At 41.1% G+C, this 25,924-nt stretch overlaps 1 protein-coding gene across 5 annotated transcripts in view; it reads right to left on the bottom strand.

Moving 5' to 3' along the window:
- The window catches only part of Tmem62 (transmembrane protein 62), a 35,218-nt gene extending 10,915 nt beyond the window's left edge, over positions 1 to 24,303 (bottom strand). Inside the window, exons 1-11 of one of the 5 annotated variants that reach the window (XM_039106818.2) lie at positions 24,275 to 24,303; positions 22,839 to 23,246; positions 22,504 to 22,615; positions 20,971 to 21,108; positions 18,587 to 18,632; positions 13,467 to 13,608; positions 11,161 to 11,285; positions 10,909 to 11,031; positions 7,790 to 7,945; positions 4,827 to 4,986; positions 1,955 to 2,068 (exon numbers count right to left, since the gene is read on the bottom strand). In XM_039106818.2, the coding sequence (XP_038962746.1) occupies positions 1,955 to 2,068; positions 4,827 to 4,986; positions 7,790 to 7,945; positions 10,909 to 11,031; positions 11,161 to 11,285; positions 13,467 to 13,608; positions 18,587 to 18,632; positions 20,971 to 21,108; positions 22,504 to 22,615; positions 22,839 to 23,018 (1,296 nt within the window). In that variant the 5' untranslated portion in view covers positions 23,019 to 23,246; positions 24,275 to 24,303. Of the gene's footprint in view, positions 1 to 1,954; positions 2,069 to 4,826; positions 4,987 to 7,789; positions 7,946 to 10,908; positions 11,032 to 11,160; positions 11,286 to 13,466; positions 13,609 to 18,586; positions 18,633 to 20,970; positions 21,109 to 22,503; positions 22,616 to 22,838; positions 23,587 to 24,274 lie in introns of those variants that run through there. The other 4 variants (XM_039106820.2, NM_001398973.1, XR_005502958.2 and 1 more) reach the window with 4 other exon arrangements.
- Positions 24,304 to 25,924: the final 1,621 nt, after the last annotated feature.

Below are 25,924 nucleotides of genomic sequence, written 5' to 3'. Positions count from 1 at the left end.
GTGGAGCAGACTGCTGGGAGAAGGAGATGCTGAAGAGGGTGACTTTATAGGACTAAGACCTTAGCCTGTGGGATCGTCGCTATCTCTCTCTTGGCCATCAGTATGAGAACTGAGTTAAAGTTTACAGTACCCAGTGTCCGCTGAGGCCTAGAGGATTATTTAGCCTAGAAAACCCCACACTTTGGTATGAGACGTGTGTGTAGAAAAAGAAACAAAAGATTCTGTTTTTAACATCATCACCACTAACAACAACAAAAATACTCTGTAATAAAAAACAAAACAACACAAAACAAAAACAAAACAAAACAAAACAAAAAAACCCAAAACAAACGTGGTCAAGCAAACCAAATATCTGATTCACTGATAGTCTAATAAACTGCTTAGTATTGCTTTTTCTGAATTTACTTAGATCAATATTAGAGTTTCATTATCCTTGTAGGGTAATCTGTTTTATTTGAAGTTGGATATGGGGCAGGGGTAGATTGTGATATTCATGATAAGGAAGATCTCATGAAACTAGTGTACAAATTGCTACGACCTCTTTCCAGACCATTGAATAGTATACATTAAAACAAAACCAGGGGCTGGAGAGATGGCTCAGCGGTTAAGAGCACTGACCGCTCTTCCGAGGTCCTGAGTTCAAATCCCAGCAACCACATGGTGGCTCACAACCATCTGTAATGGAATCTGATGCCCTCTTCTGGTGTGTCTGAAGACAGCTACAGTATACTTCATATAAATAAAAAAAATTTAAAACAAAACAAAACCAATCAGACAAAAAACAAAACAAAAAAAAGTCCTCAATCACTGACTCACTCAAGAAATATTTGTTGAAGGCCTACTATGTGATAGGTACACCAAAGATACCTTATCCTCATGGGCCTTATATTTTAATGAGGAAGATGTGTGTGTGTGGGGGGACAATACAATAAATAAATTATGTAATTATATTAAAAATAGTGTGACTTCTCCTCCTTTAGCAAGATAGTTATAGGAATTTATCCTAAGAAACTTACATTAGCAATAATGGAAAAACTAGTTGAAATTACTAGAAAAAGTTAGAAATAATTTAAAATAAAGAATTGGTTAAATAAATATACGTTCATTTAATGATTTACTAAATAAACCTTAACATGTTGAGTATATATTTAATAATAGAATATATTCATATATGTTAATATAACACAGCTACAGTGGTGTACACTTGCATAATCCACAGGAGGCTGAGGCAGGAGGATTACTTGACCTCAAATGTCCAAAGCTACCCTGAAAAACACAGTAAGACTTTGCCTCAAAAAAATCAATAAAAGCTAAATACACACACATACATACACACACACACACACAGAAGTAAGAAAATAGTCAAAACGAATTCCTGGGGTTTAGAGAGATGGCTCGGTGTTAGGAGCACTGGCTGCTCTTACAGAGGACCCATGTTTGAATCCCAGCATCCACATAATGGTTTCCAATAATCCAAATGCTAGTTCCAGAGGATCTGATCTTCTGACCTTAAAAAGGAACAAGGCATCCACATGGTACACTAACATACATGCAGATAAAATATCTGTACACATGAAAATTAATAAATCTTTAAAGAAAAGGAAATGTCTGGGTTGGTGAGAAGGCTGAGCAGTATAAAGTCACCTGACAACAAGCTCAATGACCTGAATTCAGGCCTTAGTGCGGATCCACAGGGTGAAGGAGAGAACCAAGTCTAGTGAGTTGTCCTTTGACCTACAGACATGGGCCTGGTATGTTCATCCGTACACACAAAGAATTTTATTTTTCTAGACAAATATCTAAATAAATAGATAAATAAATAGCTTTGATTTTATAAGGTTTAGATTTCTTGACATATAACTATAATATTTAGAAGTCTGCATTCACCAAATCCAGTAAAAAAAGAAACAAACAAACACACAGACACAAGTAACATTCAGTTGAATTTACTCACCACGATGTAGTGGTCAGTAAGGAGAATAAAGGATGCCAAAGGGTCAAATGTGAGATGAGTATTCTCCTGAGCAGAAAATATGTGGCGAGCACTCGTACTCCTTCCAGCAGAATCCTAGTTAGGAAAACAACCAGGAGGCAACTGCAACCATGCTTAAACAGGTATCTGGTTCTGGTTATATAACTATGTACAGTTTCTCAACAACAAAGACTTCCTGAGCTTGAAAACCTGTCTTGTCTTCCCACACTAAACCAGAAGGCTGGATCTGAAGGAGGAGGCGGGGCTGAGGAGCTGCACAGCCCAGAAGCAGTGCTGGGCTCAGATGGTAAGGAGGAGAGAAAATGGAGACGAGCAAGAGGGAGCCAGGTGTGATGGTGCACACCTCTAGTCCCACCTCTCCAGATGCAGAGGCAGTGGGAGCCTGCATTAAAAAAGGAGGAGGAGGAGGAGGAGAAGAAGGAGAGAGGGAAGAGGAGGAGGAAGGAGAGGAGGGAGAAGAGGAAGAAGAGGAGAAAGAGGAGGGGGAGCATAAGAAAATGGCCAGAGAGATGGTTCAGTTGGTAAAATGCTTACTGATGAAGCATGGAGACCCAAGTTTAATCATCAGAATCCATGCAAAAAGCCAGGAATGGACTGTAGAGCTGATACAGTCATGACTGGGGTTAGATCCTCCCACTCATATAACAAGCTTGGTTGCCTGCAAATGCCTGTTAACTCCTCTGACAAGCCTTCTTCCAGCCTCTGTGCATGTACAAGTGCAAATGCTGGCATACTCTTACACAGATATAAACACATATACACATAAATAAACAGTCAACCAACCAAACAAACAAATACATCTGTAACCCCAGTCCTAGGGGAGGAAGAGGAGAGGCTGAGTCTCAGAATTCACTAGCTGGCCAATTTATTCATATCAGTTCAGTGAGAGACCCTGCAACCAAACAATAAAGCAAGGGTTTGGAAAGTGGCTCAGTGGTTGAAATCCCTGTGTACAAGAATGAGGACTGGGGCTCAGATAAAACTCATGTAAATTCTTGGTGGGAAGGGCGGCCTTCCACCTCAGAAGCTGGGAATGGAATCCTCCAGGTAGCTAAGGAGACCATTCATGCCTGAAAACTCTGGCTTTGATTGAGAGACCCTGCCTCAGTGAGTAAGATGTCAGAACAAATAAGGATGATCCCCAACATCAACCAAAGGCCTCCACATGCATGAACACACATAGGCAACTACATATACATGCATGCCCACACATGCATACTGCATACATACATAAAGACCACATACACATATATGAACATAGAAAATATTTTTTACAAAATAAGGTAAGGAAGAGGACAATAAGTCAGGGATGAGGAGAGGACTTACACAATAAAAGAAATGGAAGACTAATTAGCTAATTAGAAGACTGTTTAGCTAATTGCAATTATGTGAGCCTTGTTTGGATTCTGATTTGAATCAAACAAATGCATATGCACACATACACACACACACACACACAAACACACACACACACAGTCAGGCCTATCTACTGCAGGATGTTGATCACACTGTGAACCCCATGATTGTGTTATTTACTGGAAAAACCTGTTTTTAGTTGTGGTGTGGCTCTGCCCTTAACACACCTTTAATCCCTCTGGGGGATACAGACATGCAATTAGCACACGCTAGTCCCGATCAGGGAGGGTAAAGTTAGTATGCTTGAAAGTGACATCTAACTGATGAGTCAGAGAAAGATCTGACAGAATAGGGTGTGTGAAGAGAAGAGAAAGGAAAGGAAAGCTACTTAAGAGAAAGGAATCAAAGGAGGAAAGGAGGGGGAAGGGAGGCAGTTTTACCAGTAGAGTTTTACAGAGTCAGGTTGCAGAGAGAGAACAAGTTAGACCCAGATGAGGACAGAAGAACACAGAGAAAGAGAGGGAGCCAGGAGATCAGAACAGATTACTAGAGTTAGTTTAAGGCCAGGCAGATCAATTCAGAAGAAACTGAGAGAAGCCAGATTGAATCAGTCACCAGGGAGAGGAGTTTGAGCCAGGACAGCAAGATGAACCATCCAGGTAGAGTTCAGAAAGAGCAAGAAAGGGTGAGCTTATTCAGCAGAAAGTCTTAGAGACTGAGAACACTGTAGGCCTAGATAAGATTGTACAGAGGCTGGAAGCTTCCAGGACTAGGCCTAGGTTAGCAGAAAGAGGCAGTGAGCCTTGGAGAGGACAGTTACATCAGGAGAATAACAGTTACAGTTACTAGTTCTAGTGTGGTGTATTAAAAGGACAGAACTTTAACATCAATGAGTGAAAGAACCAGGTTATCTATCTAATATTCAGTAGATTGAATTATTTTGAGATAGTATCTTACTATATACCTGGGCTGACCTCATGGTTATCTTTCCTCAAGTCTCCTGAGTAACTAAAATTACATGTCTGACACCTCGCCAGGACTTAGCAGGTTCATTTTTAAAAATTATACATGTAAGATTGAAAACTGATTAGTGATTGCCTGGGGATAAAGATGGAAGAAAAATCACGAGGAACAAGGAAAACTGCTGAGGCCAGTGTGAGGCTTAGTGGGTAAAGGTGCTTGTCACTAAGTGAACCTGAGTAGACCCTCATGACCCACGTGGTATATTTAAATGAGAACCAAGCCCCACAACTTGTCCTCTCACCCTCATACTTGCATCACGCAGCCTTCTCTGCCTGGACACATAAAATAGGTAAGATATAGCTTCCAAGAGAACATGTAAATAAACTGCACTCAAACTCTGTTTACTGTTTATCAGATTTGTTGCCTACCAATTGACTAGCAGTAAACACAAATCAGAGTTCATCGTGGCAAGAGCCCAAGCATTGACACAACAAACTAACAATGACTAACTTACCTGGACGAATACTTCTATGGTATGTGTCCCATTACTGTAGTTTCTAGGGTTCCACTTCAGTATGAAAATAGGACCAGACAAATGAGAAGCCTGGCCTATATCACCTCCATCAATCTTAACAGTGACAGAAGTGATGGGGGATAAGGAAAAGGCCAATACTCTAAAATAAGAGCATATATAAAATGCATGATTTTAGGTAGAGGACATTGAGTTTACAGAGGAGAGCAATGCAACTGTAGCCTGAGGACACGAATGCAGGTGGAGCCACACTGTGCTACTGCAGGGGCTTTGGGCAGTTTGGCAATGAACTGCTAAAAAATTAGAAACATCTATTTTGGTTTTTTTTGGGGGGTGTGTGGTATTAAGAGCATGCTAGTCAAGTGTTCTACCACAGAATTACATCCCAAGCCCCTAAAACCATTATTATTATTTTAAGAAAGAAAAATCGGGGTTTTTTTTTTTTTTTGATAAATCTACCTAGGGTAGACCAAAAATTCTTTCTGAAGAGATTCCTGAATTCCTAGTTTTAATCTTAGAGATAGAATATGAAATAGATATCACATCCTGTTAATTAATGTCAAGCCTATAATTCATTTGATTCCTGATATACTGGCCAGAAAAAAGCAAAGCCATACCCAGAGCGGGGCCACCAGGCCTTTCAGTAACATCTAGCACAAGATATCCAGATGTCATTAAAAATGTGATAATGTGATCGATAGGCCAGATGTGGTAGCCTAGACACCCCATTCATTCTAGCAGTCTAGAGGCAGAGGCCATTCTGTTCTACATAGACCATGTCTGGGGGAGGGGCAGTAATATTTTTAATTCTAGAAAATAAAAAAGTAATCAGGCAATCTTCATCAGCATTCATAAGAGAGGGGTGCTGAGATGGCTCAGTGGGTAAAGGGCTTCTCACCAAGCCTGGTGACATAAGCTCAAACCTCAGCATCTACACGGTAGAAGGAAGAGAACCAGCTCCTCAAAGTTGTCCTCTGATATTCACAGTTATGCTATGGCATTGGCATGCCCCTCCCCCAATAAAAATAATAAATAAAAATTTAATCTCCTAAGAATTTTTACCCACTTCTACAACACTACTATTAAGAAGTCATTCAAGTCACGGTGGCCCACATCTTTAATCCCAGCACTCAGGAGGCAGAGGCAGGTGGGTCTCTGAGTTCAAAGCTAGCCCGGTGTATAGATTCAGAGTGAGTTCTAGGACTACACAGAGCCACACAGGGCTACACGGAGAAACTGCCTCTCAAAAACAAAACCAATAACCAAAAAACAATGCAAGCAAAAAAGAAAGAAAACAATCATCAATCATTCAAACATAAGTAGAACCTACTTTTACCAGATGTTCATCCTTAAATGAGAGCAATCCTGACATTTCATAAATAAAACAAAGTGGTTAAGTTGTGGTCCATTCTCTGTGCACAAAGAAGAAAGGAATCTGCTTGACTGTGCCCACTGATGACAGTGATAAAGACGTGTCTTATGGAAGCCCCTGTGAAGGAGTGTCTAGAGTGCTAATGAAAGCTCTTCAGAAATGGGCACCCAGCACCGAGCTCCCTGAGAGTTAATATAGAAGCAGGCGGATCTCTGTGAATTCAAGGACAGCCTGGTCTACAGAATGAGTTCCAGGACAACCAGAGCTACACAGTAAAACCCTGTCTTGAAAAACTATTTTATATATATATATATATATATATATATATATATATATATATATATAATTTTAAAAGTACATACATATATTTTAAAGTTGATCTTATGTTTGAAAGATGTTTTTCCAAAAAAAATCTCATTAGAATTCTATTAATAACCATTACCAAATTCATACATAATTTTTATTTTGAATTTCATCAGGATTATACAACTTTTGCTTGTTTGGCAGTTGTTCAGCAAAACGAACAAAAATTCTGATGATACAAATTTCAAAAAGTAGAGCATGCAGAACTGAGGTGTAACCTTGTAGCAGAGCGAGCCCCTCACAGGAATAAAGAACGCTGCAAAGTATCAGGTGTCTACTGTTTTCAGCTAACTCCCGCTTGTGCTTCTCCCTCTGCTCCCGCCCCATGGAGCATACCCTGTTGAGCAGGACAATCCACACAGGCCCACCATTGTCTTAATGAACTGAACCGAAAGCTTTGAAACATTGACCCTCTTGTTCGGGTGTGACTTTCTGCGGGTTTGGGCTTTACTAACCCCATTGTCCTCAAGTTCTTTGTAGCAGGAGCCTGCCCTTTCATCTCAGGCTGAAATAAAGGGTTGTCCTTTGAGCTTATATTTGTGGCTGCCTGTACCACTTTGTTGAGGACTATAACATGGAAGACCCTGATTTTATCCCTAACCGTGTAAAAAATTAATACTTATAAATAAATAAGTGTAGATTATAAGGTAGTAAGTCATGATTATAACAGAGTAAACGTACGTGAATAGAAAAGCTGGAATAAAATACACAAAAATTATGATTGGCTTGAGTTTCTGGATGATTTGATAGATTTCATCAGCTTTTAAACAAACTCTGTTTTGGGGTGGGCTAGAAAGAGTGGTAGAACACAGGCCTGACATGTATGAGGCTCTGGGTTCAAGTCCCATCTCCCAAGCTGTGTGTGTCTGTGTCTGTGTCTGTGTAATATATGCATATATATGTAAATATATATACATACAGATTGGATGGAAATGAAACAGGGGACAGTTTTTATGTTTGGGCTGTTGAAAAAAACAGTGGGACATCCCCTAGCTTTCGGTTCTTTTTTTTTTTTTTTTTTTTTTTTTTTTTTGGTTCTTTTTTTTCGGAGCTGGGGACCGAACCCAGGGCCTTGCGCTTCCTAGGTAAGTGCTCTACCACTGAGCTAAATCCCCAGCCCCATCCCCTAGCTTTCATACCACAACAATCACAACAACTTGTTCTTCATCCACATCAGATTGAAAGTCGACTCTGAAACATTAAGACGTACCTTATGTGTGTGGAATAGAAGAGCCTTTCTAGTGGTTCATGCTTAGCACAACTATAGAGGAGTGACTTAGGATTGGTGATAAGAGCCACAGGCCACTTGTCAAAGGTTACATCTGCAAAGCTAAAGAGGTCGTGATCAAAGGCAAAGATCCGGTACCTAGAGGCCACAGGAGAATAAGGGAATTTAGTCACTATTACTCTAAGCTTGAAGGAGGGCTAAGGATGAGACTGAGTTGGTACAGTGCTTGCCTCGTATGCAGGAAGCTCTGCGCTCCCCAACTGCATAAGTCAGGTGTGAGGCACACACATACCTGCTATCCCAACACTCAGGAGGTAGAGGCAGGAGGATCAGGTTCATGGTCATCCTTAGCCAGATAGTGAGCTCAAGGATAGCCTGGGCTACATGACACCCTTTCTCAAAGGGGGGTGGTGCTTGAAAGTAAAACACAGATAAAGAGATAAATCCACAAAACTAGGACCTTTAACACAATGAATTGATACGAGGTGAGGTTGCTCCTACTTCTCCTCTTTCCCACTGTTTTATCCTTCACCCTGTCTGATCATCTGGGATCTGACTGAGGTGATGAAGCTAGAACAATGCCTACACTCTTTGATTTTAAAGATAAATGTTTTAAAATTAGTTCACTTTATTTTAGACAGTACTTTCACAACTGTTTTGAAACTGAGGCGTACATTATAAGTCTAAGATCTGTCATTCTTCATTCCGCTGACAATGCTACATCAAATATGAACTCTTATTTATCTGAGGAACTTAAATTACTATTGTAGCAATAACTAAAATGTCTGGCATAAAATTCAAGGGAAAAAATTTCCAGCCCCAGTAAATCTGGAAGTTTGGGCCACAAACCGGCCTACACCAATACAATGTTTTTAATGAGGAGATTGGTTATTGTTAAAATCTTTCACAATTCTTGTTAACACTTGACTTTAAAACTATATAGTAATCCAGTTGTGGTGGTTTGTATCAGCAAACTTGAAAGGATGAGTCAAGAGGATAGTGAGTTTGAGGCTAGCCTAGGCTAAAGGGTAAGTTCTAGGCTAGCCTGGGCTGCAGAGTGAAATGTTCTCTCAAAAACAAAAACCAACCAATGAACCAAATCAACAAAGAAACAAAAGGAATAAGAAAAAGCCAACATGGTGGTGTAAGCCTGTGGTCCCTGCACTCAGGATGCACAGGCACATAGACTACTACAATGTCTAGATCAGCCCAGTCTACAAAGCTAGTATCAGGCTAGTTAGGGGCTGTGTATATTGAGAGTGTTCCTCACAAGAAAAGAAACAAACAAACCTACATTCTAATGAATGTGTCTTAGAATTTACATGGCATAATAATCAGTGCTACGGTGGCTGAAGAGAGCGAACCTGCTTCTAGTTAGGGTGTGGCTCCGCCCTTAGCACTCACCTTTAATCCCTCTGTCCGGAAAACAGACACACCCTTAGCACTCAACAATGAAGGTAAAGTTAGTTTGTAGAAGGAAGCGCCCAGTTTGAAAGTGATGTCTAATTGAGTGGCAGAAAAAGTGACTAATCAGAGAAAGATTTGACAGAATAGGAAAGAGAAGCTACTTAAGGGAGAGACAGACAGTACAGGAAGGGAGTGCAGTACAGGAGGAATACAGTAGAGTTTGTGGAGAGAAGTACAGTAGAGTTGAGAGTAGAGCAGCAGAGAGGGAGAAGGGGGCGGTTTTACAGGGAGAGTTTTACAGAGGCAGGTTGAAGAAAGAACGAGTTAGAGAATGAGGGGCCAGAAGGTTAGAACAGATTTCCAGAGTTAGTTTGAGGCCATGCAGAGCAATTCAGAGGCAGAGAGAAAAGCCAGACTGAATCAGTCAGCTGGGAGAGGAGTTTGATCCAGAACAGCTGAGTTGAACCAGCCAGGTAGAGTTCAGAAAGAACTAGAAACGGTGAGCTTGTTCAGCAGCAAGTCTCCGAGGCTGAAAACATTCTAGGCCTAGATTGGATTGTACACAGGCTGGAAGCTTCCGGGTGTAGGCCTAGGTTAGCAGATGGAGGTAGTAAGCCTCCCAGACAACAATTACAGCAGGAGAATAAAAGTTACATTTACAGTTAAATGCACTTGCTCTTCTTGCAGACAACCTGGGTTCGGTTCCCAGCATCCACATTGTGGTTCACAACCATCCCTAACTCCAGTTCCAGAGATGATCTGTTCCCCCTTTTTACCTATGCAGGCACTAAACACATACATACATACATACATACATACATACATACATACATACATAAACACATATACACACATACATACATTGCAAAGCATTCACATAAAATGAATATATCTAATTAAAAAATAAAAGTAAGCTGGATGTGGTGGCACACGCCCTTAATCCTAGCACTCAGGAGGCAGAGGCAGGCAGACCTGTGAGTCGCAGGACAGCCAGGTTACATAGAAAAACCCTGCCGCATAAAAACCAACTAATAAATAAATGAATGAATAAAAAGTAATTAACCAAAAATTACTGTTATAACCAGTTTTACATACTGGAAATGGTTGTCGAATACATACTAATCGCTTGTCAGAGCCTGGAGTCACCTGAGATGGGTTTGTAGGCTTGCCTGTGGGTGGGGGAATATTTGATTTTGCTAAGCAGAGTAGGAAGAATGCCCCCGCACCCACTGTGGGCGCCATGCCCTGGCTGGAATCGGAAGGAACACGGAAGGGAAGAGAGCTGAGCATTCTGTACTCTCCTCCTCATTGTGGGCATGACGGCAGCTGCCTTGGTCTCCTCATCATGATAGACTGTCATCCCCTGACCCGAGAGCCAGAGGAAACTCTTTCTCCCTGAAGTAATTTTGTCAAAGTATTTAACCACAGCAACAAGTAAAGAAATTGAGACATACACATTACTTTGAAAGAACAAATATTGAATTAGGGTTGCTATATACCTGTCATCTCAGTATGCAGAAGTCTGAGGCAGAAGGATTAAAAGATTAGCCTGGGCCACATAGTGAGAACTATCCTCTAAACTAACAAACAAACAATTATCACCAATTTTTCCTGGGATCACCTGTCATATTAGTAAGAAAACGTCACTATTTTAGCAAACCTGTGTAAGTTTCACCTGTAGGGAGTTTCCTCACCTTCTGTTGTCTTTCCAGTCTCCCACTTCAAGTTCCAGCGTGCCTGTAAAGTGGCGAGTGTGCAGAACGGGCATCAGCCCACCGAGCGTATGGAGGTGCCCACACAGATAAGCTGTAGCCGAACTACACAATGAAAAACAAGCAGAACAAACAAACAAAGACAATTAAGAAAGTCTCTTCTGAAAAGCGAGTGGACTCAGCAGTGGGAAATAACCAGAAATAACCAGTTCTGGTTCTACAGATCCATCTCACCCCATTACGGTCCGGATCCCTGGGGATGGAGACAGGATCGTTGATGTTGTAAAGTGGCCAAACCAAATGGTCTGGTTGCTCTGACTACTTTTCTTGGAAAATGATAAGAGTTCCTCCATCTGTTTCTAAAAAGGGAGAGAAAATAGAAGGATCTCTAAATTGGGGCTCAGGTTAAAATCCAATGCCAACAAGTTAAGCATTTCTAAAGTTTATAACAATAATCACATTATCTCCGTGGCCCCAATTCTACAAGGTAATGACCTAAATGGATCTCCATCAATTTCCAACTGTTTTCCCTTACTTTATAGTTCATTTGATTCTAATGACTGTAGCATATGGGGCAAGCACTACCTGGGGTTGATTATAAAAACCGAAGACTAAGTTGATCTTTTCAGGGCTGGGGATGTAGCTCAGGGGCAAAGCTTTAGCCTCATAGTGGGCATGAGACTCTGGGCTCGATCTCAATGTCAGGAGAATAATCGTCCCCTTAATGAGACAACTAATCTCTTTAGTTTTGTGTGCTACTACCAAAATGCTAAAACATGCACATATGTTATTCATCCACAGTCAAGTCTAAATGTTCTTAACAGCTCTAGTCATATTAGTCAAACATCAGAAACTCCAACAAAGTATAATATACCCTCACAATGGAACACTACTCAGCAGTAAAAAGGGAAGAAGTTCTAATGGACATAGGCACGTACGTGCATCTCAGAAGCACCATACTGAGAATAAGAAGTCAAACCCGAGTCCATTCTGTATGATCACATGTATCTAAAATTTAAATAAAACTATTCTGACAGAAAGCAATCGCTTGTACCATGGGAGTAAAGACAGACCCTACAAGAAAACTTTCTAGGGTGGTAACGTGTCCTGAGTCTTGATTATATGAAAGTTATAATAACATACACATTTGTAAATTCTTCAAACACTTAAAATGAACATATTTTACTATATATAAAACATCTTGTGACATCGATTTTAAAACGTAATTTGCACATATATAATATACATATAATATACACTTTTATTATCTGTAACATGTTTACATTAATGAATTTCTGAGCCCTACCCTCATGATTTCTAACTTGGTAAAACTGGGATAAGACTAGGAAGACTCCGAGGCTGGAGAGATGGCTCAGTGGTTAAGATTACTGGCTGTTTTTGCAGGGGATGTGAGTTTAAATCCCAGCACCCACATGATGGCTCCCAACCATTTGTAACTCCAGTTCCAGAAGATCTGATACCCTCTCCTGACTCCCAAGAGCACTGCATGCACATGGTCCACATAAAAACGTGCACGCAAGGCACTCATACACATAAGGCAAAATAAATAAGCCTAAAATAATAAAATAATTACAAAGACCAGGGATTCTGCATTAGGTAACATTACAATTGGTGCTTATGTACTTGGTCTGGGCACTGTATCTTCAAAACTCTAAGAGCAAATTTTTAATATAAATTCATCAGCTCACTAAAGGCAAATACGGGAAATATGACATAACTTTCTCCTGTGTTCCTCATTTATAGAACCTTCACATAACTCTGAATTTCTTTCTGTCCTTGGCAAATCCTGCTGTTCACTATAGTTTTTTTCTATACTGCCATATGCTCCAGTAGTAGTTGAACCACTCCTCAGGGACTTTCTTAATCATATTACTTTATACTCTTATAAACAGGCACGTGTGTCTCATGTAAGAATGTGCTCTTCAAATAAGGTCTTGGCATCTGTTATACTAAGACTATAACAAGAGCTTCTCACATGTGCTTTTATAAGTGATAGCTTTTCACTTAGCCTTGCCAAAATACTTGAGTTGTTCTCTCTCTTTTTTTTTTTTTTCTGTTTTTCGGAGCTGGGGACCGAACCCAGGGCCTTCCGCTTACTAGGCAAGGGCTCTACCACTGAGCTAAATCCCCAACCCCCAGTTGTTCTCTTATTAGAAAAATATAGACCATTAATTGATATTGGCAATTGTGGGGATTTAACAATATATCATACAGTACACCAAGCTACATGCTCTGTAGTTTGCTGAATATCCTATATTTAATCCATACTTAATAAACATTTGCTAAATAAATATAAAAAGCGAGGTGCTTCCTTCCCAGCTTTTAGGCTAAGCATAGAGACAGTAGTAACACTTCTGAAATAGCTAGTAGCTTCTAGACATATTTGTAGCCACGGTAAAATTTTTCTTTAGCATACCGAGATAAGATCATGGTTATTTAAGATGATGAAATGATCCAAATATATTCAAGAAAAAATAAAACCAGGTAAGCTGCAAACAGAAGTCATTTTCAAGTCATACCTCATTTAAAATCCCGAAGAAATTATAGGGTCTCTTAGGCCCTGGCCTTTGGGTGGCGTCCACGGAGATGAAGGAGTAGTTGCCGAAAGGAGTGCTGTGGATGTAATGGAAGGAGCCGTCCTTGCGCACCGCGGAGTACTTCCTAAAAACGCAGACACGCTTCAGTGCCATTATAAAGAGAGTGAATTTCATGTTAGACCAGGAATAAGGGGTCATTAAGGAAAAAACTCCTTCTAGTCAAGAGAATAGATCCCTGGCCTGGACAGAAACCAATTATTCTAATTGGGCTGGGTGGGTCACCTGGCCAAGAGACCAGCCCTAGGAAGGCAGAATCATTTTAAGTTATGCCAAAGAGAGATGAAAGGTCTTTTCATTAATTAATTTATTTATTGGTTTGGGGCAAATGTCTTCTTTGGTTTGGTTTAAGAGCGGGTTATGCTACCTAGCCCTAGCTGGCCTGGAACTTACTCTGTAGACCAGGCCAGTCTTGAACCCAGAGATCTGTTTGCCCCTGCCTCCTGAGTGCTTGGATTAAGGCAAGTGCCACCATGTCTGGCTTTGGGATACTTTCTTCTTTAGTGAGATGACTGTGCTTTTCCTTCCCAGGATTCTCAACGCTCAGTGTAGTTACTAGGACCCACCATGAGTAACTGCCTGACAGGCCAAAGTTAGAAACCTACAACTTTTCATTCTTCTTCTTCTCCTTCTCCTCCTCCTTCCCCCCTCCCCCCTCCTCCTCCTCCTTCTTCTTTCTTCTTCTTCTTCTTCTTCTTCTTCTTCTTCTTCTTCTTCTTCTTCTTCTTCTTCTTCTTCTTCTTCTTCTTCCTCTCTCTCTCTCTCTCTCTCTCTCTCTCTCTCTCTCTCTCTCTCTCTCTCTCTCTCTCTCTCTCTCCATGCTGGCCAGAACCACCTGTGCATGCTGTTTTTGATACCTGGGCTTCCCAACTTTCTGATGCTCACTTGCTCATCATGTGACTGCTTGCCTACCAGGTGTGTATGTGACCACCAGGGAGACTTGAATGACTTTTTTCCTTCTCTCCTCCATATTCTTCTAGGCAACTGTTGAGATTTACAGACTGCCTGCCCTGAGTGCTTTGTGCTTTTCTTTTAAATCCTAACAAAATTGTCATATATATATATATGTGTGTGTGTGTGTGTGTGTGTGTGTGTGTGTGTGTGTATGAAATTGATTATTTTATATATATGAAAATAAAAGAGTTTCTGTTCCAACTATCACACCAGTTCTTTTCCATAAAGAGTTTTCCTGATCTGAAAGAGAAATTCACTAAACTACATTTTCATTTGATAAAAAGATTGCATTTCAACATTTTTATCTCATTATCTCTAAAAACTCATCTAAATTAATTAATCTGGGACAACAAACAAAGTCACCAAGCAAGGCACAGGTGGTGACTATCTTATAAGGTCCCCTAAACATTCACAGAGAAACAAGTCAGAATCAAGTGAACCATTATTTATCAACCTCTAATCACTCCAGTTGGGACTAGAGACATGGCTCGGTGATTAAGAGGACCTCAGTGCCTATCTCCTACACTGTGCACCTCACTGGAGCCTGTTAACACCGGCTGCAGGGCATCTAAAACACTCTCCTGACTCCACAGGCAGCTGTACTCCAAGGCTCATACCTGCAAAAATGCATGGTTTAAAATTTAAAAATAGGGGTTGGGGATTTAGCTCAGTGGTAGAACGCTTGCCTAGCAAGTGCAAGGCCCTGGGTTCAGTCCTCAGCTCCAGAAAAAAAGAAAAAAGAAAAAAAATTTAAAAATAAACCTAAAAAAACAAATCTATCTTCAGTGAGGGAGCTGGCAAGAGGGCTCAGCAGATAAGAGCACTTGCTGTTCTTGCAAAAGACCTAAGTTCAGCTATTGGCTCCTATATGGTGGCTTGCAACTTCCTGTAATTCCAACTCCATGTAGTTCTTACTCCTATTTCTGACCATTGTGGGACATCAGGTATGCACGGGGTACACACACATATATGCAGACAAAACATTTAAATAAACATGAAATAAAATAATCTAAAAGACCTTCAGAGAGGATTGGCAATGTAGTGAGTGCAATGGTAGGTAGGTAGGTAGCCTTGGATCAGATACCTAGCACTGCAAAAGAGAGAAAATATTAGTGAGAGCTCATTGCGTATATATTAGAAGTGAGGAAACCTTGGTATGGTGAGACACAGAAGGTATTTACTTCTTGAAAATGGCCTAAAGAAGTTCAATCTGTAAGGAAGCTTGCAAGGTAAGTCATCAAGCTAGGAGGAAACTGATAGTCTAGAATCATGTATATAATTTTTTTGATTTCTAAAATATACATTGGTGATATATACAGGATTCATATCTAATAATGAATGTCTTTAGTATTTTAGGTATCAAGCATATTCAGGTATCCATAAAGTAAGAGGGTGAAGAATGGAAAGGATATGTTAATATAGAGTAGGTACTCTTTCATTATTTATTGAATAAATAAAAAAAAGCATGGGTTCTATTGGAGGTATGTTGGGTGTGCACAGGTCCTCATACTCAACAGAGAAGCACTAAGAAAACCAGAAGCATTAACACACAGAAGTGTTTCCTCAGTAGAGAAGAGAAAATCAAACCCCTACATTCCATCCAGAAAGCTCAGAGTGGAGGTTGCTAATGACCTGGTGACTTTGTTGCTGTCTGAAGGGACAGACCTCATCCAAATTCTTCAGAATGATTATTCCAGATTCTTCTCTCCATAGACCATTACCCATCCTTAGGGTAGATGTCGCAAGTTCTTTATGGCCTGATGACCTCTATGCTATCTTCAGAGAACACGGTAGCGTCTAGGCCTTTTAGCTGTAGAACCCACCCTCATGGTCACATGTTCTTTGTAAAAGAGCTGCTATGTAATCACACCATATGCGTTATGGTGCATCTGGAATTGGGCTGGTTAGACTGACTATTGCCTGGAAACCTTTCCCCAGATTGCACTGTGTTTTAAGTATGCTGACAATGGACTGCCTGGCATTAAACTCTCCAAAGTCTGACCCAAGTTGGCAAAGTCAACCTCCTCTTGGTTTACCCCTTCTCTTCATGCAGTTTACTTCCCTGTATGACACGTGCAGGGACATCCACCATCCCCAGAGGTGCACATGGAATATTCAAATTTCAGACCTTTATTAAAAAACAGTATCTTTTATCTAAGTATCTTATATATTAACTTACTTAATATGTAAGACTTAGAAACAGGGTTGGAGACTTAGCTCAGTGGTAGAGTGCTTGCCTAGCCCTGGGTTCGGTCCTCAGCTGGGGACAGGGAGGGACGACTTAGAAACAAACTTTCAAACTTTAACATACATTTTTAAAGCTATATTTAACTCCTTAGACAGAGTCTGACTATTTGATGTTAACATTGTTTTCTTCTTTTCAGACAGTGTCTCACTGTGTAGCTCTGTCTATCTTAGAACTCACTATGTAGACCAGGCTGATCTCAAAATCATGGAGATTCTGCCTGCCTCTGCCTCTGGAACTAAAGGCACATGCTGCCCCTGTGGCAGGCTTGTGACACTGTGGCAGGCTTACACAAGGCTCTGGGTTCAATACCTAGCACAACAACAAAAATCGGAAGTAAAGCACTTCATTAAAAATGTATTCCTGGCAACTATTGTGCACATTCAAGTTTAAAAGCCAATGAAATGGACTTGCAACCATAATCCATCTCTTTTTTTTCTCCATCTTTATTAACTTGGGTATTTCTTATTTCATAATCCATCTCTTAAAACATCTCCACTCATCTGGGATGAGTCTGCAATCCCAGCACTGAGGAGGCAGAGACAGGTGAATCTCTGTGAGTTTGGGGCCAGCCTGGTCTACAGAGCAAGTTCCAGGAGAGCAAGGGCTATCCAGTGAGACCTGTCTCAAAAGCCAAAAACAAACAAACAAACAAACAAACAAAAACCCTCTAAACCAACCAACTAACCAACAAATCAACCAAAACAAAACAAAACAAAAACCCCCAAAAAACAAAAAACAAACAAACAAAAAAACCGTTTTCACTCTTCATAGGGCTTCTCTGTCTGCTCTGCGACGACCTCTACCTTCTCTGATTTCTTGTAATGATTCTCTTATGAACCAAATAATGCTGCATTTCATTAGCCTTGCTCTCATGTTCTTTTCTAATGGCTCTGCCTAGCACATCTTCTCTTAACAGAACATAAATTCCTTGAAGGCAGGGGCCATTTGTTTGCACTAGCTCTTCTATCTAGGAGAGCACACAGCTAGGGAAAAGCTCTTAAGGAACACTTAGTGCTTGATTAAACGACAAAGCAGACTAAAACTCCTCAGTACCCTGGAGCTGAAAGTGACATTGCAACCAAACGAAGCTTCCCAACATACTGAAGAGCTTGCTTCTAACACAGAGCTGCCTGGGCAGATCACACTCATGACATGTAAAGAAAACGTAATGTTTGTATTAATCAAATGACAGGCTCAAACAGCCACTGGGGACCGCTGATCTCTGTGGCCGCTCCAGAGGCTGACAGAAGCAATCTCTCAGTATTCTGAAAACCCACTGACCTCAATAATCCACTTACAAGCTCCGATCTAAATACTTCTATGTACCAGTTTCAACCAAAGGAATTGAAGGAGGCTGGGTGTGAGATAGAGGGAGGGAGATCTCTGTGAGTTCCAGGCCATTTCAGCATGATCTATATAGTGAGACTCTATTAAACAAAGCAATAATAATAATAATAATAATAATAATAATAATAATAATAATAATAAAATTTAAAAAGGAAAGGAAAAGAGAGCCAGGCATGGTGGCTCTTAGTGCATGTGAGGCTGAAGCTAGAAGGAGAATTAGAAGTGTCAGACCAACCTGAAAGAAAAATCCAAAAAGTGAAAAAGCACAGAAAAATATTTTTTAAAAGGACTGATTGTAATACACATACAAACACACACACGTGCACACACACACACACACACACACACACATACACTCACACTCATTTTCTAAATCATCCAAAGTTCTTTCTACAGAAATTTCTTCTGTTAGAAGTGAGCTTATTCATTCATTCACTGGACTGCACCCTCCTTTTGATAGACTCTACTTAGCAGTCTGTCTTGTGGTCATTTATACCTGTAATAGTTGGTGATGCTCTCCAGACTTGGGATGTTATATACATCTAAAAGAAGAAAAGCAAACATGTGTCACTTCCTATAACACATTAGATGGCAAGGTGTCACTCAAGTGCACATTTTAAAAGCAATACCTTCACTGACTGAGCATACTGAAGAAGGGTAGGTACACTGTACTTTAGTTCAGAAAAAAGTTTAGAACTTTCCGTAAGAAAGTTCTAAGACTAGATTGTTGTTTCTGCTTGCCTGGAACTTGCCAGGTAGCTCATGTTGGCCTCGAACTTGTCCATCCTGCCTTGACCTACCTTGAGCTGGGGGGATAGGCATGTGCTATCATACGTGTCTTGTTGCTGCTGTTTTTTTTTTTTTTTTTTTTTTTTTTGGTTCTTTTTTTTTTTTTTTCAGAGCTGGGGACCGAACCCAGGGCCTTGCGCTTCCTAGGTAAACGCTCTACCACTGAGCTAAATCCCCAGCCCATTGCTGCTGTTTTAATCATGGGTTTGTAGAGTCAGAAAGAAATGAATCCATGCCTAATCTATACAACCACAACAAGTGCTTCTACACAGAGTCTCTACTCATGCTGGCCTGGAACACCCTTTGCAGAGAGAATGGCCTTGAATCTGTCTGTGGTACTCTTCCCTCTTCCTCAGGAATGCTGCCACATCCAGCCTGCAGTTTTAGGGACCAAGCCAAGAGACTCATGCATACTAGGCAAAGACTCTACCAACTGAGTCTCAGTTCTATGGCTTTTGACACATATGCAGTTATATATTTAAGGCCACAATCTAAGTAGAGAGCAGTTCAATCACATCCCAAATCTTAACGCCTTTAAAATCAGTTTCTCACCCATTTCAAAAATATTAACCCAGAATTACTCCCTGTCTAAAGGAAATGCAGGGACAAAGAAGAGCAGAGACTGAAGGAAAGGCCATCCAAAGACCGCCCCACCTAGAGATCCATCCCATCTGCAGATACCAAAACCAAACACTATTGCTGATGCTAAGAAGTGCTTGCTGACAGGAGTCTGGTATAGCTGTCCCCTGAGAGGCTCTGCTAGAGCCTGACCAATACAGATGTGGATTGGTCAACCATCGGGCCGAGTGCAGGGACCCCCAATGTAGGAGTTAGGGGAAGGACTGAAGGAGCTGAAGGGGTTTGCAACCCCATAGGAAGAACAACAATATCAACCAACCAGACCCCTCCCACCATCAGGGACTAAAACACCAACCAAAGAGTACACAGGTAGGACCCATGACCACAGCTGCACATGTGGCAGAGGATGACCACAGCTGCACATGTGGCAGAGGATGGCCTTATCTGGGGGGGAGGCCCTTGGTCCTGTGGAGTCTTGATGTCCCATTGTAGGGAATGCTAGGGCAGTAAGGCAGAAGTGGGTGGGTGGAGGAGCACCCTTATAGAAGCAGGGGGAGTGAGGGATAGGACAGGCAATTTGTGGAGGGAAAACCCAAAAGGGGATAACATTTGAAATGTAAATAAATGAAATAACCAAGAAAAAAATAGTTTTTCAGGCTAGAGAGTGGTTCAGTGGTTAAGAGCACTGACTGCTCTTCCAGAGGTCCTGAGTTCAATTCCCAGCAACCACATGGTGGCTCACAACCATCTGTAGTGAGATCTGATGCCCTCTTCTGGTGTGTCTGAAGACAGCTACAGTGTACTTATATATTATAAATAAATAAGTCTTTTAAAAAAAGTTTCTCCTCCTAGCCCTACCTCTGGCAACCACAATGTCTTCTGCCTGTAGTTTTTATCTTTTCTTGAATATCGAATAAATGGAATCATACAATGGGGAAATGTAGATTTGGCTTCTTTCACTTAATATAATATAGGGATGTTTTTATTTTAATTTAGTTATTTATTTTACTCATTTTAAACATTTACCCACAAGAATTTCTGAAGAACTCTTTCTCCTATGTAATAAAGAAAACACTATACCAACTTTTACCTGAAAGGCCAACAATGACATCTCAATGTTTTAGGGGGGTTGTTTGTTTGTTTTGAGACAGAGGCTTGCTATGCAGCCTAGCTGACCTAGAACTTGCTATATAAACTAGTCTGGCCTCAAACTCACAGAGATCCACCTGTCTTTGAAGTTTTAATATCATATGTTATAACTGCACATAAGAGATGTGGCCTTCATTATATCTAAATTTATGTTACAATTTTCCATTCTATAACTTTATAATCTAAACTAGAAAATCAAGGGGGCTGGGGATTTAGCTCAGTGACAGAGCACTTGCCTAGCAAGCGCAAGGCCCGGGGTTCAGTCCTCAGCTCAAAAAGAAAAAAAAAAGAAAAAAGAAAAAAGAAAATCGATATTTTTGAAGGAGTATATGCTTTATTCTATTCTGCTCTTGGCAGATTTACCATGATTTCCTTTGATATCCAGCCACTTGGTTTTTTCCATAACTCTTGTCTTCTTCAGAATTCTCTGGTAAGTTTGCCATTCTACTTCATGTTGTCTGGATCCCAAGTGTTCCTTTGTTTTGGCATCTGTCAGGTCTCCTATGGGTTTACACAAAATTGACTTGACATGTAAAAAATACTCCAGGGAACACAAACAAACAAACAAACAAACAAACCAATGAATGAACAAATATGCTGAGGAAACACAAATTCGAAAACTATTCAGCACACATACATAAAATCAACCGAGTCCACATATGTCCAAAACAAACCACTTAAGCCATTTAAACTAACAAGATTATCTCAGCAAGGATGCTATTATTACAGGTTAACAAGTGTTTATGTAGTCTATAGTGATATTAGGAGTGATTTGTCAGGGGAGGGGAATGACGTAAAGAGCTCACTACAATGGGCTAGAGAGATAGATGGTTGCTCTTCCTGAGGTCATGAGTTCAATTCCCTGTAACCACATAGTGGCTCACAACCATTTATAATGAGATCTAGCACCCTCTTTTGGCATGCAGAAAGAACATTTTATATATCTATATCTATATTTTTATCTATCTATATATCTAGAGAGAGAGAGAGAGAGAGAGAGAGAGAGAGAGAGAGAGAGAAAGGAGAACACAGTCCAAAGTTCTCCAATAAGTGAAACTCCTTTATGAGATGTTGCAACACTCTAGCAAGTGCCTATTACCTATTGCAACAGTTGTTTTCCAACCCCCAAATCAGGATTTATGCTATGACCAAGCATTATTTCAGAGCAAAAACCACTCTGGTTTGACCAATGCCAAAGTTTCCAGGAAGTAAACAGAGCACCTGAAGCAGGGGCTTACTCATTATCTGAGGATTGATACTTCATTTTCACAAGAGACATTTCAGAAGAGTGAGTGACAGCTCTGCCACCCAATAAACAGAACTCAGAACACATAACTCCTAGGAGCTTTTTCTACCCAACCTTTGGGGACACACGTGCACAGGTTTGAAGAGTCTTGGAAATGCAGTCAGATTAAGTTATTTTAGTCCTCAAACAACTTAAAACATAACCCCATTGTACAGAAAATTTTAAGTAAGCAAGGAGAGCCTTTGATTCCCGGTTAAAGGATATTTCCTAATTCTCAAATTCATCAGGACATTGTCATCGTCATCGTCATCGTCGTCGTCGTTGTCGTTGTCATCATCATCATCATTTCCTCTCTCTCTCTCTCTCTCTCTCTCTCTCTCACACACACACACACACACACACACACACACACTAAAAATATGGCAGACAACATCTGGTCATAAGCATCACAAGCCTTGTTCCTAGCACTTTGAGAAAACGTTGAGATAGCAAAGCATTTAGCCTGGATCCTGACTTCATTATTCACTACCTCAAAGGGCTCACTGAAGGGCTGTGGCCAGAGTTCCACACACCCTCTAGCCAAAGCTCCTCATTCTACCATCAGGACCACAGAACACCACCACCACACACAGCCCAGGAATCCTCCGTACCAGTGGCCAGGACAAGAGCCGGTTGAATGATGTCAATAGTTTCCGAACAGAACTTCTCTAAGGCCAACGCTCTGCCTGGATCTTGAAACCTGCTCAGGTGAATGTCGGATATCTGTCAAAAGCAGGCATTGGACAGAGACACATTATCTGAGTCAGGAACAGCTGCACCGACAGGGGTGGCCGGTCAGCTCTCGGGGAGCGGAAGGGAAAGAAAAAGAGGTCCCAGCGAACCCCGGAAAGGAGAGCTGAGCCTCCAGGCGGACTGCGACCGAGGCCCCCTGCTGGGCTGAGCCTGCCCGCCGCTGTGCCCTCCCCCTAGCCTCCCACTGCTTCACCTGCAGACCCCAGAAGATGTTGTTGGCATCTGAGCCCGGGGCGGGGTGCGGCCTCTGGGAGCCTCTGGGCTTCGGCAGCGGCGTGGACGGCCCAGCCAGGCCGTAGTGCTCCAAAAGCAGGGCGGCCAGCGCGGCGGCCGCCAGCCCCGCCGCCACCCGGACGGCCAGCATTCTCGCCATCGCGGCGCAGCACCGGAGCGCTCCGGCCCGCACTTCCGGCCTCTGTGGCCTCCGGCCGCCTCCACACCTCGCCTCAGCCCAGGCCTCCGCGCCTCTGCAGCCCGGCTCCCCGGCGTTTGACAACGTAGTGAGGACCAGGAAGAGCAAAGCGAGTGGGTGGCAGGGAGGCAGCACGCCACCTGGCTTCTCCAGGGTCTGGCATCCCTGACCGTGGTGCGACCTCAGCACCTGTAAAGCGAAGTTAATGATACCTTGGGTGCGTGTAGGGTGAGAATCAAAGTGAGTATGAGGACGCCTCTTAAAGTAAAAATGTGACGGGCGGCTCACTCTGGCTCCTTCTGGAATAACATAACCTCACAGGATTCCTTATCTCGTGGAAATTATCTTTTTTCCTTAATCTGATTTTAAATGTACTCATTTATATGGTATTGTGACACTGTGGCATGCTTGTAAATTAATCTTTTCCAGAATTAGATTCTGGTCCTAGCCTTAATTTATCAAACCTAATCCTTCATTGTTGGCTTTCAACTCTTTATTATGCATTGCTATTAAGAATAAACATTTTTATACAAATCGTGCTTTAAACAATCTTTATTTCCTTGGGATATATTATCAGTGTTGTAATTTATGCCAATTTCAATTAGTTCAACATCTCTGGAATATAAGCCGTTGATATAAACAGAAAACATAAGGAAACATCGGTTTGGTTTCCAGCACCTACATTAAGAGGTTTCTAACCACAAGCTCCAGGGAATACAAGGTCCTCTTTTGTTCTCTGTAGAGAATGCACTGGGTTGCACAAACCCACTTTCACACACACATATAATTAGTACAAAAATTAAGTATTTTTAGGTGGGTGTGGTGGCACACACTTTTAATGCCAGCATTTGGGAAACAGGAGGTAGATTTCTGTGAGTTTGAGGCCAGTTTGGTCTACATAATGAGTTTTAGGACAGCCAGAGCTAGGTAGAGAGACCTTGTCTCAAAAAAAAATTAATTACAATTTTTAAAAGGACTTATTTATTTTATGCATGCAAGTACACACTCACTCTCTTCAGACACACCAGAAGAGGGCATCAGACCCCAGTACACCACGTGATTAGTGGGACTTGAACTCTTTTAGAGCAGTCAGTGCTCTTAACTGCTGAGCCATCTCTCCAGGCTGCTACAAGTACTCTTAACCGCCAAGGGATCTTTTCAGCCCTTAAAAATAAGATGTTGGGGTTGGGGATTTAGCTCAGTGGTAGAGTGCTTACCTAGCAAGCGCGAGGCCCTGGGTTCGGTCCCCAGCTCCGAAAAAAAAGAAAAGAAAATGTTAAAAAAATTAACTATAAAAGGGAATCTATAGTAAATGTTCCATAAGCAAACCTTTAAAGTAAAGCCAAGCACAGTGGCTCATGCCTTTAGTTCCAGCACTTTGAGACAGGCAGGATGATCGCTGTGAATTAGAGGTCAGTCAAGGCTACATAGTGATATCCTGTCTCAAATAAACAAAACAAAATTTTTAAAAAAATCTTTAAAATGACACACAACAGACTATCATACGATAACTAAACTAATTTTGAAAAAAAATATGGCGTGAAAGTATGTTAATAACAGGCTATTAAACTTTCTAAAAATTTATAGTGTGACACAATATTACACACACCTAAGGCCAACAATGGGCCAATGTAGGAGCATAGAAGTATGAGACTTGTGGGAAGTAGAAGTAGATTTGTGGGAAGTAAAATGTGAATAGACTTTAAGGTCAGGGATAACAAGAGAGGTTAGACCAGCAAAAACATTTCAATGTAGATTTAGAAGGAATTTGTGTGGCATGCAAACTAAATTTCATACAATATATGTGAGTAAGAGAGTCTCACCATATATATAAGAAATTTTCTGGGGGTAAAAGTGGTGCCACACAGCTGTAATCCCAACTTGCAAATCTGAGACATGAAGGTCAGAAATTCAAGCCCAGCCTGGGCTACATAACACAACAAGTAGAAAATTCTGTGAAGTTTTATTTCAGGGACAAAATTATTCATGCCGTTCTACAAAGTGTAGAAGATGTATAACATAAATTAATTTTGTTTATGAGTGGAAATTGAAAGGTCAAACACAAGTTTTTGAAAATATTATGAAAGAAAATGACATCATTGCCAGGGATGAATATAGCCATGAGATATATAGAAGGCATAAATACTTAGCTCGGTGTGGTGGCACACACCTTTAGTCACAGCACTGTAGAAGAGAGCCAGCAAGTTCCAGGCCACGTAGGCTATATAATGAAACCCCGACTAAAGCAAACAAACAACAGAACGCCCCACTGTTAAAAAATATCATAATAATAATCTCAATTAAAGTCAGCAGTTATTTTAAGAAGCTGGGCATGAAGTTGCCTTCACTCCCTACATTAGAACAGAAGCAATAAAAACAACAATCTGGGGAGAACAAAGAACTCTTTTGGCAAGTGTGGTGGACATTGTTACCTGAGGATGTCAAACAGTAATAAACTCTAGGTCCTTCCTTGGCTGGAGAATAAGATGGAAAGACTTCCTGCTGATCCCTGACTCCCTTCCCTCTACATGAAAGTGCTTTTGTGTATAAGAAAACCTTGGGTGATTCACTTAACTATTGCCAAACACTGTACTATAGGAGACCAGGTATTCTGGGCTTTAGGTGGTACCTCATTCGTCTTCACACACTTTATATAGGCATCTGTTTTGTAGATGAGGAAGTCCCAGGAAGGCTAATGCTCCTACATATAAAACCAAGTAGTAAAGATAAAACATACTGAATCCCAATGAATACATTTGCTTCTAGAGGTGTATTGACTCTGTTATTTAATTCTTATTAAATTAGTCCTCCAACAGGAGGGAAGGGCCCAATCACCTCTGGTTAGGAAAGCAGGAAGATATTAAAAG

The sequence above is a fragment of the Rattus norvegicus genome, chromosome 3, assembly GCF_036323735.1.
Source record: "Rattus norvegicus strain BN/NHsdMcwi chromosome 3, GRCr8, whole genome shotgun sequence".
Classification (NCBI taxonomy): domain Eukaryota; kingdom Metazoa; phylum Chordata; class Mammalia; order Rodentia; family Muridae; genus Rattus; species Rattus norvegicus.
The sequence above is the reverse complement of the archived record's forward strand: the minus strand, read 5'-3'. Positions and strand labels throughout refer to the sequence as shown.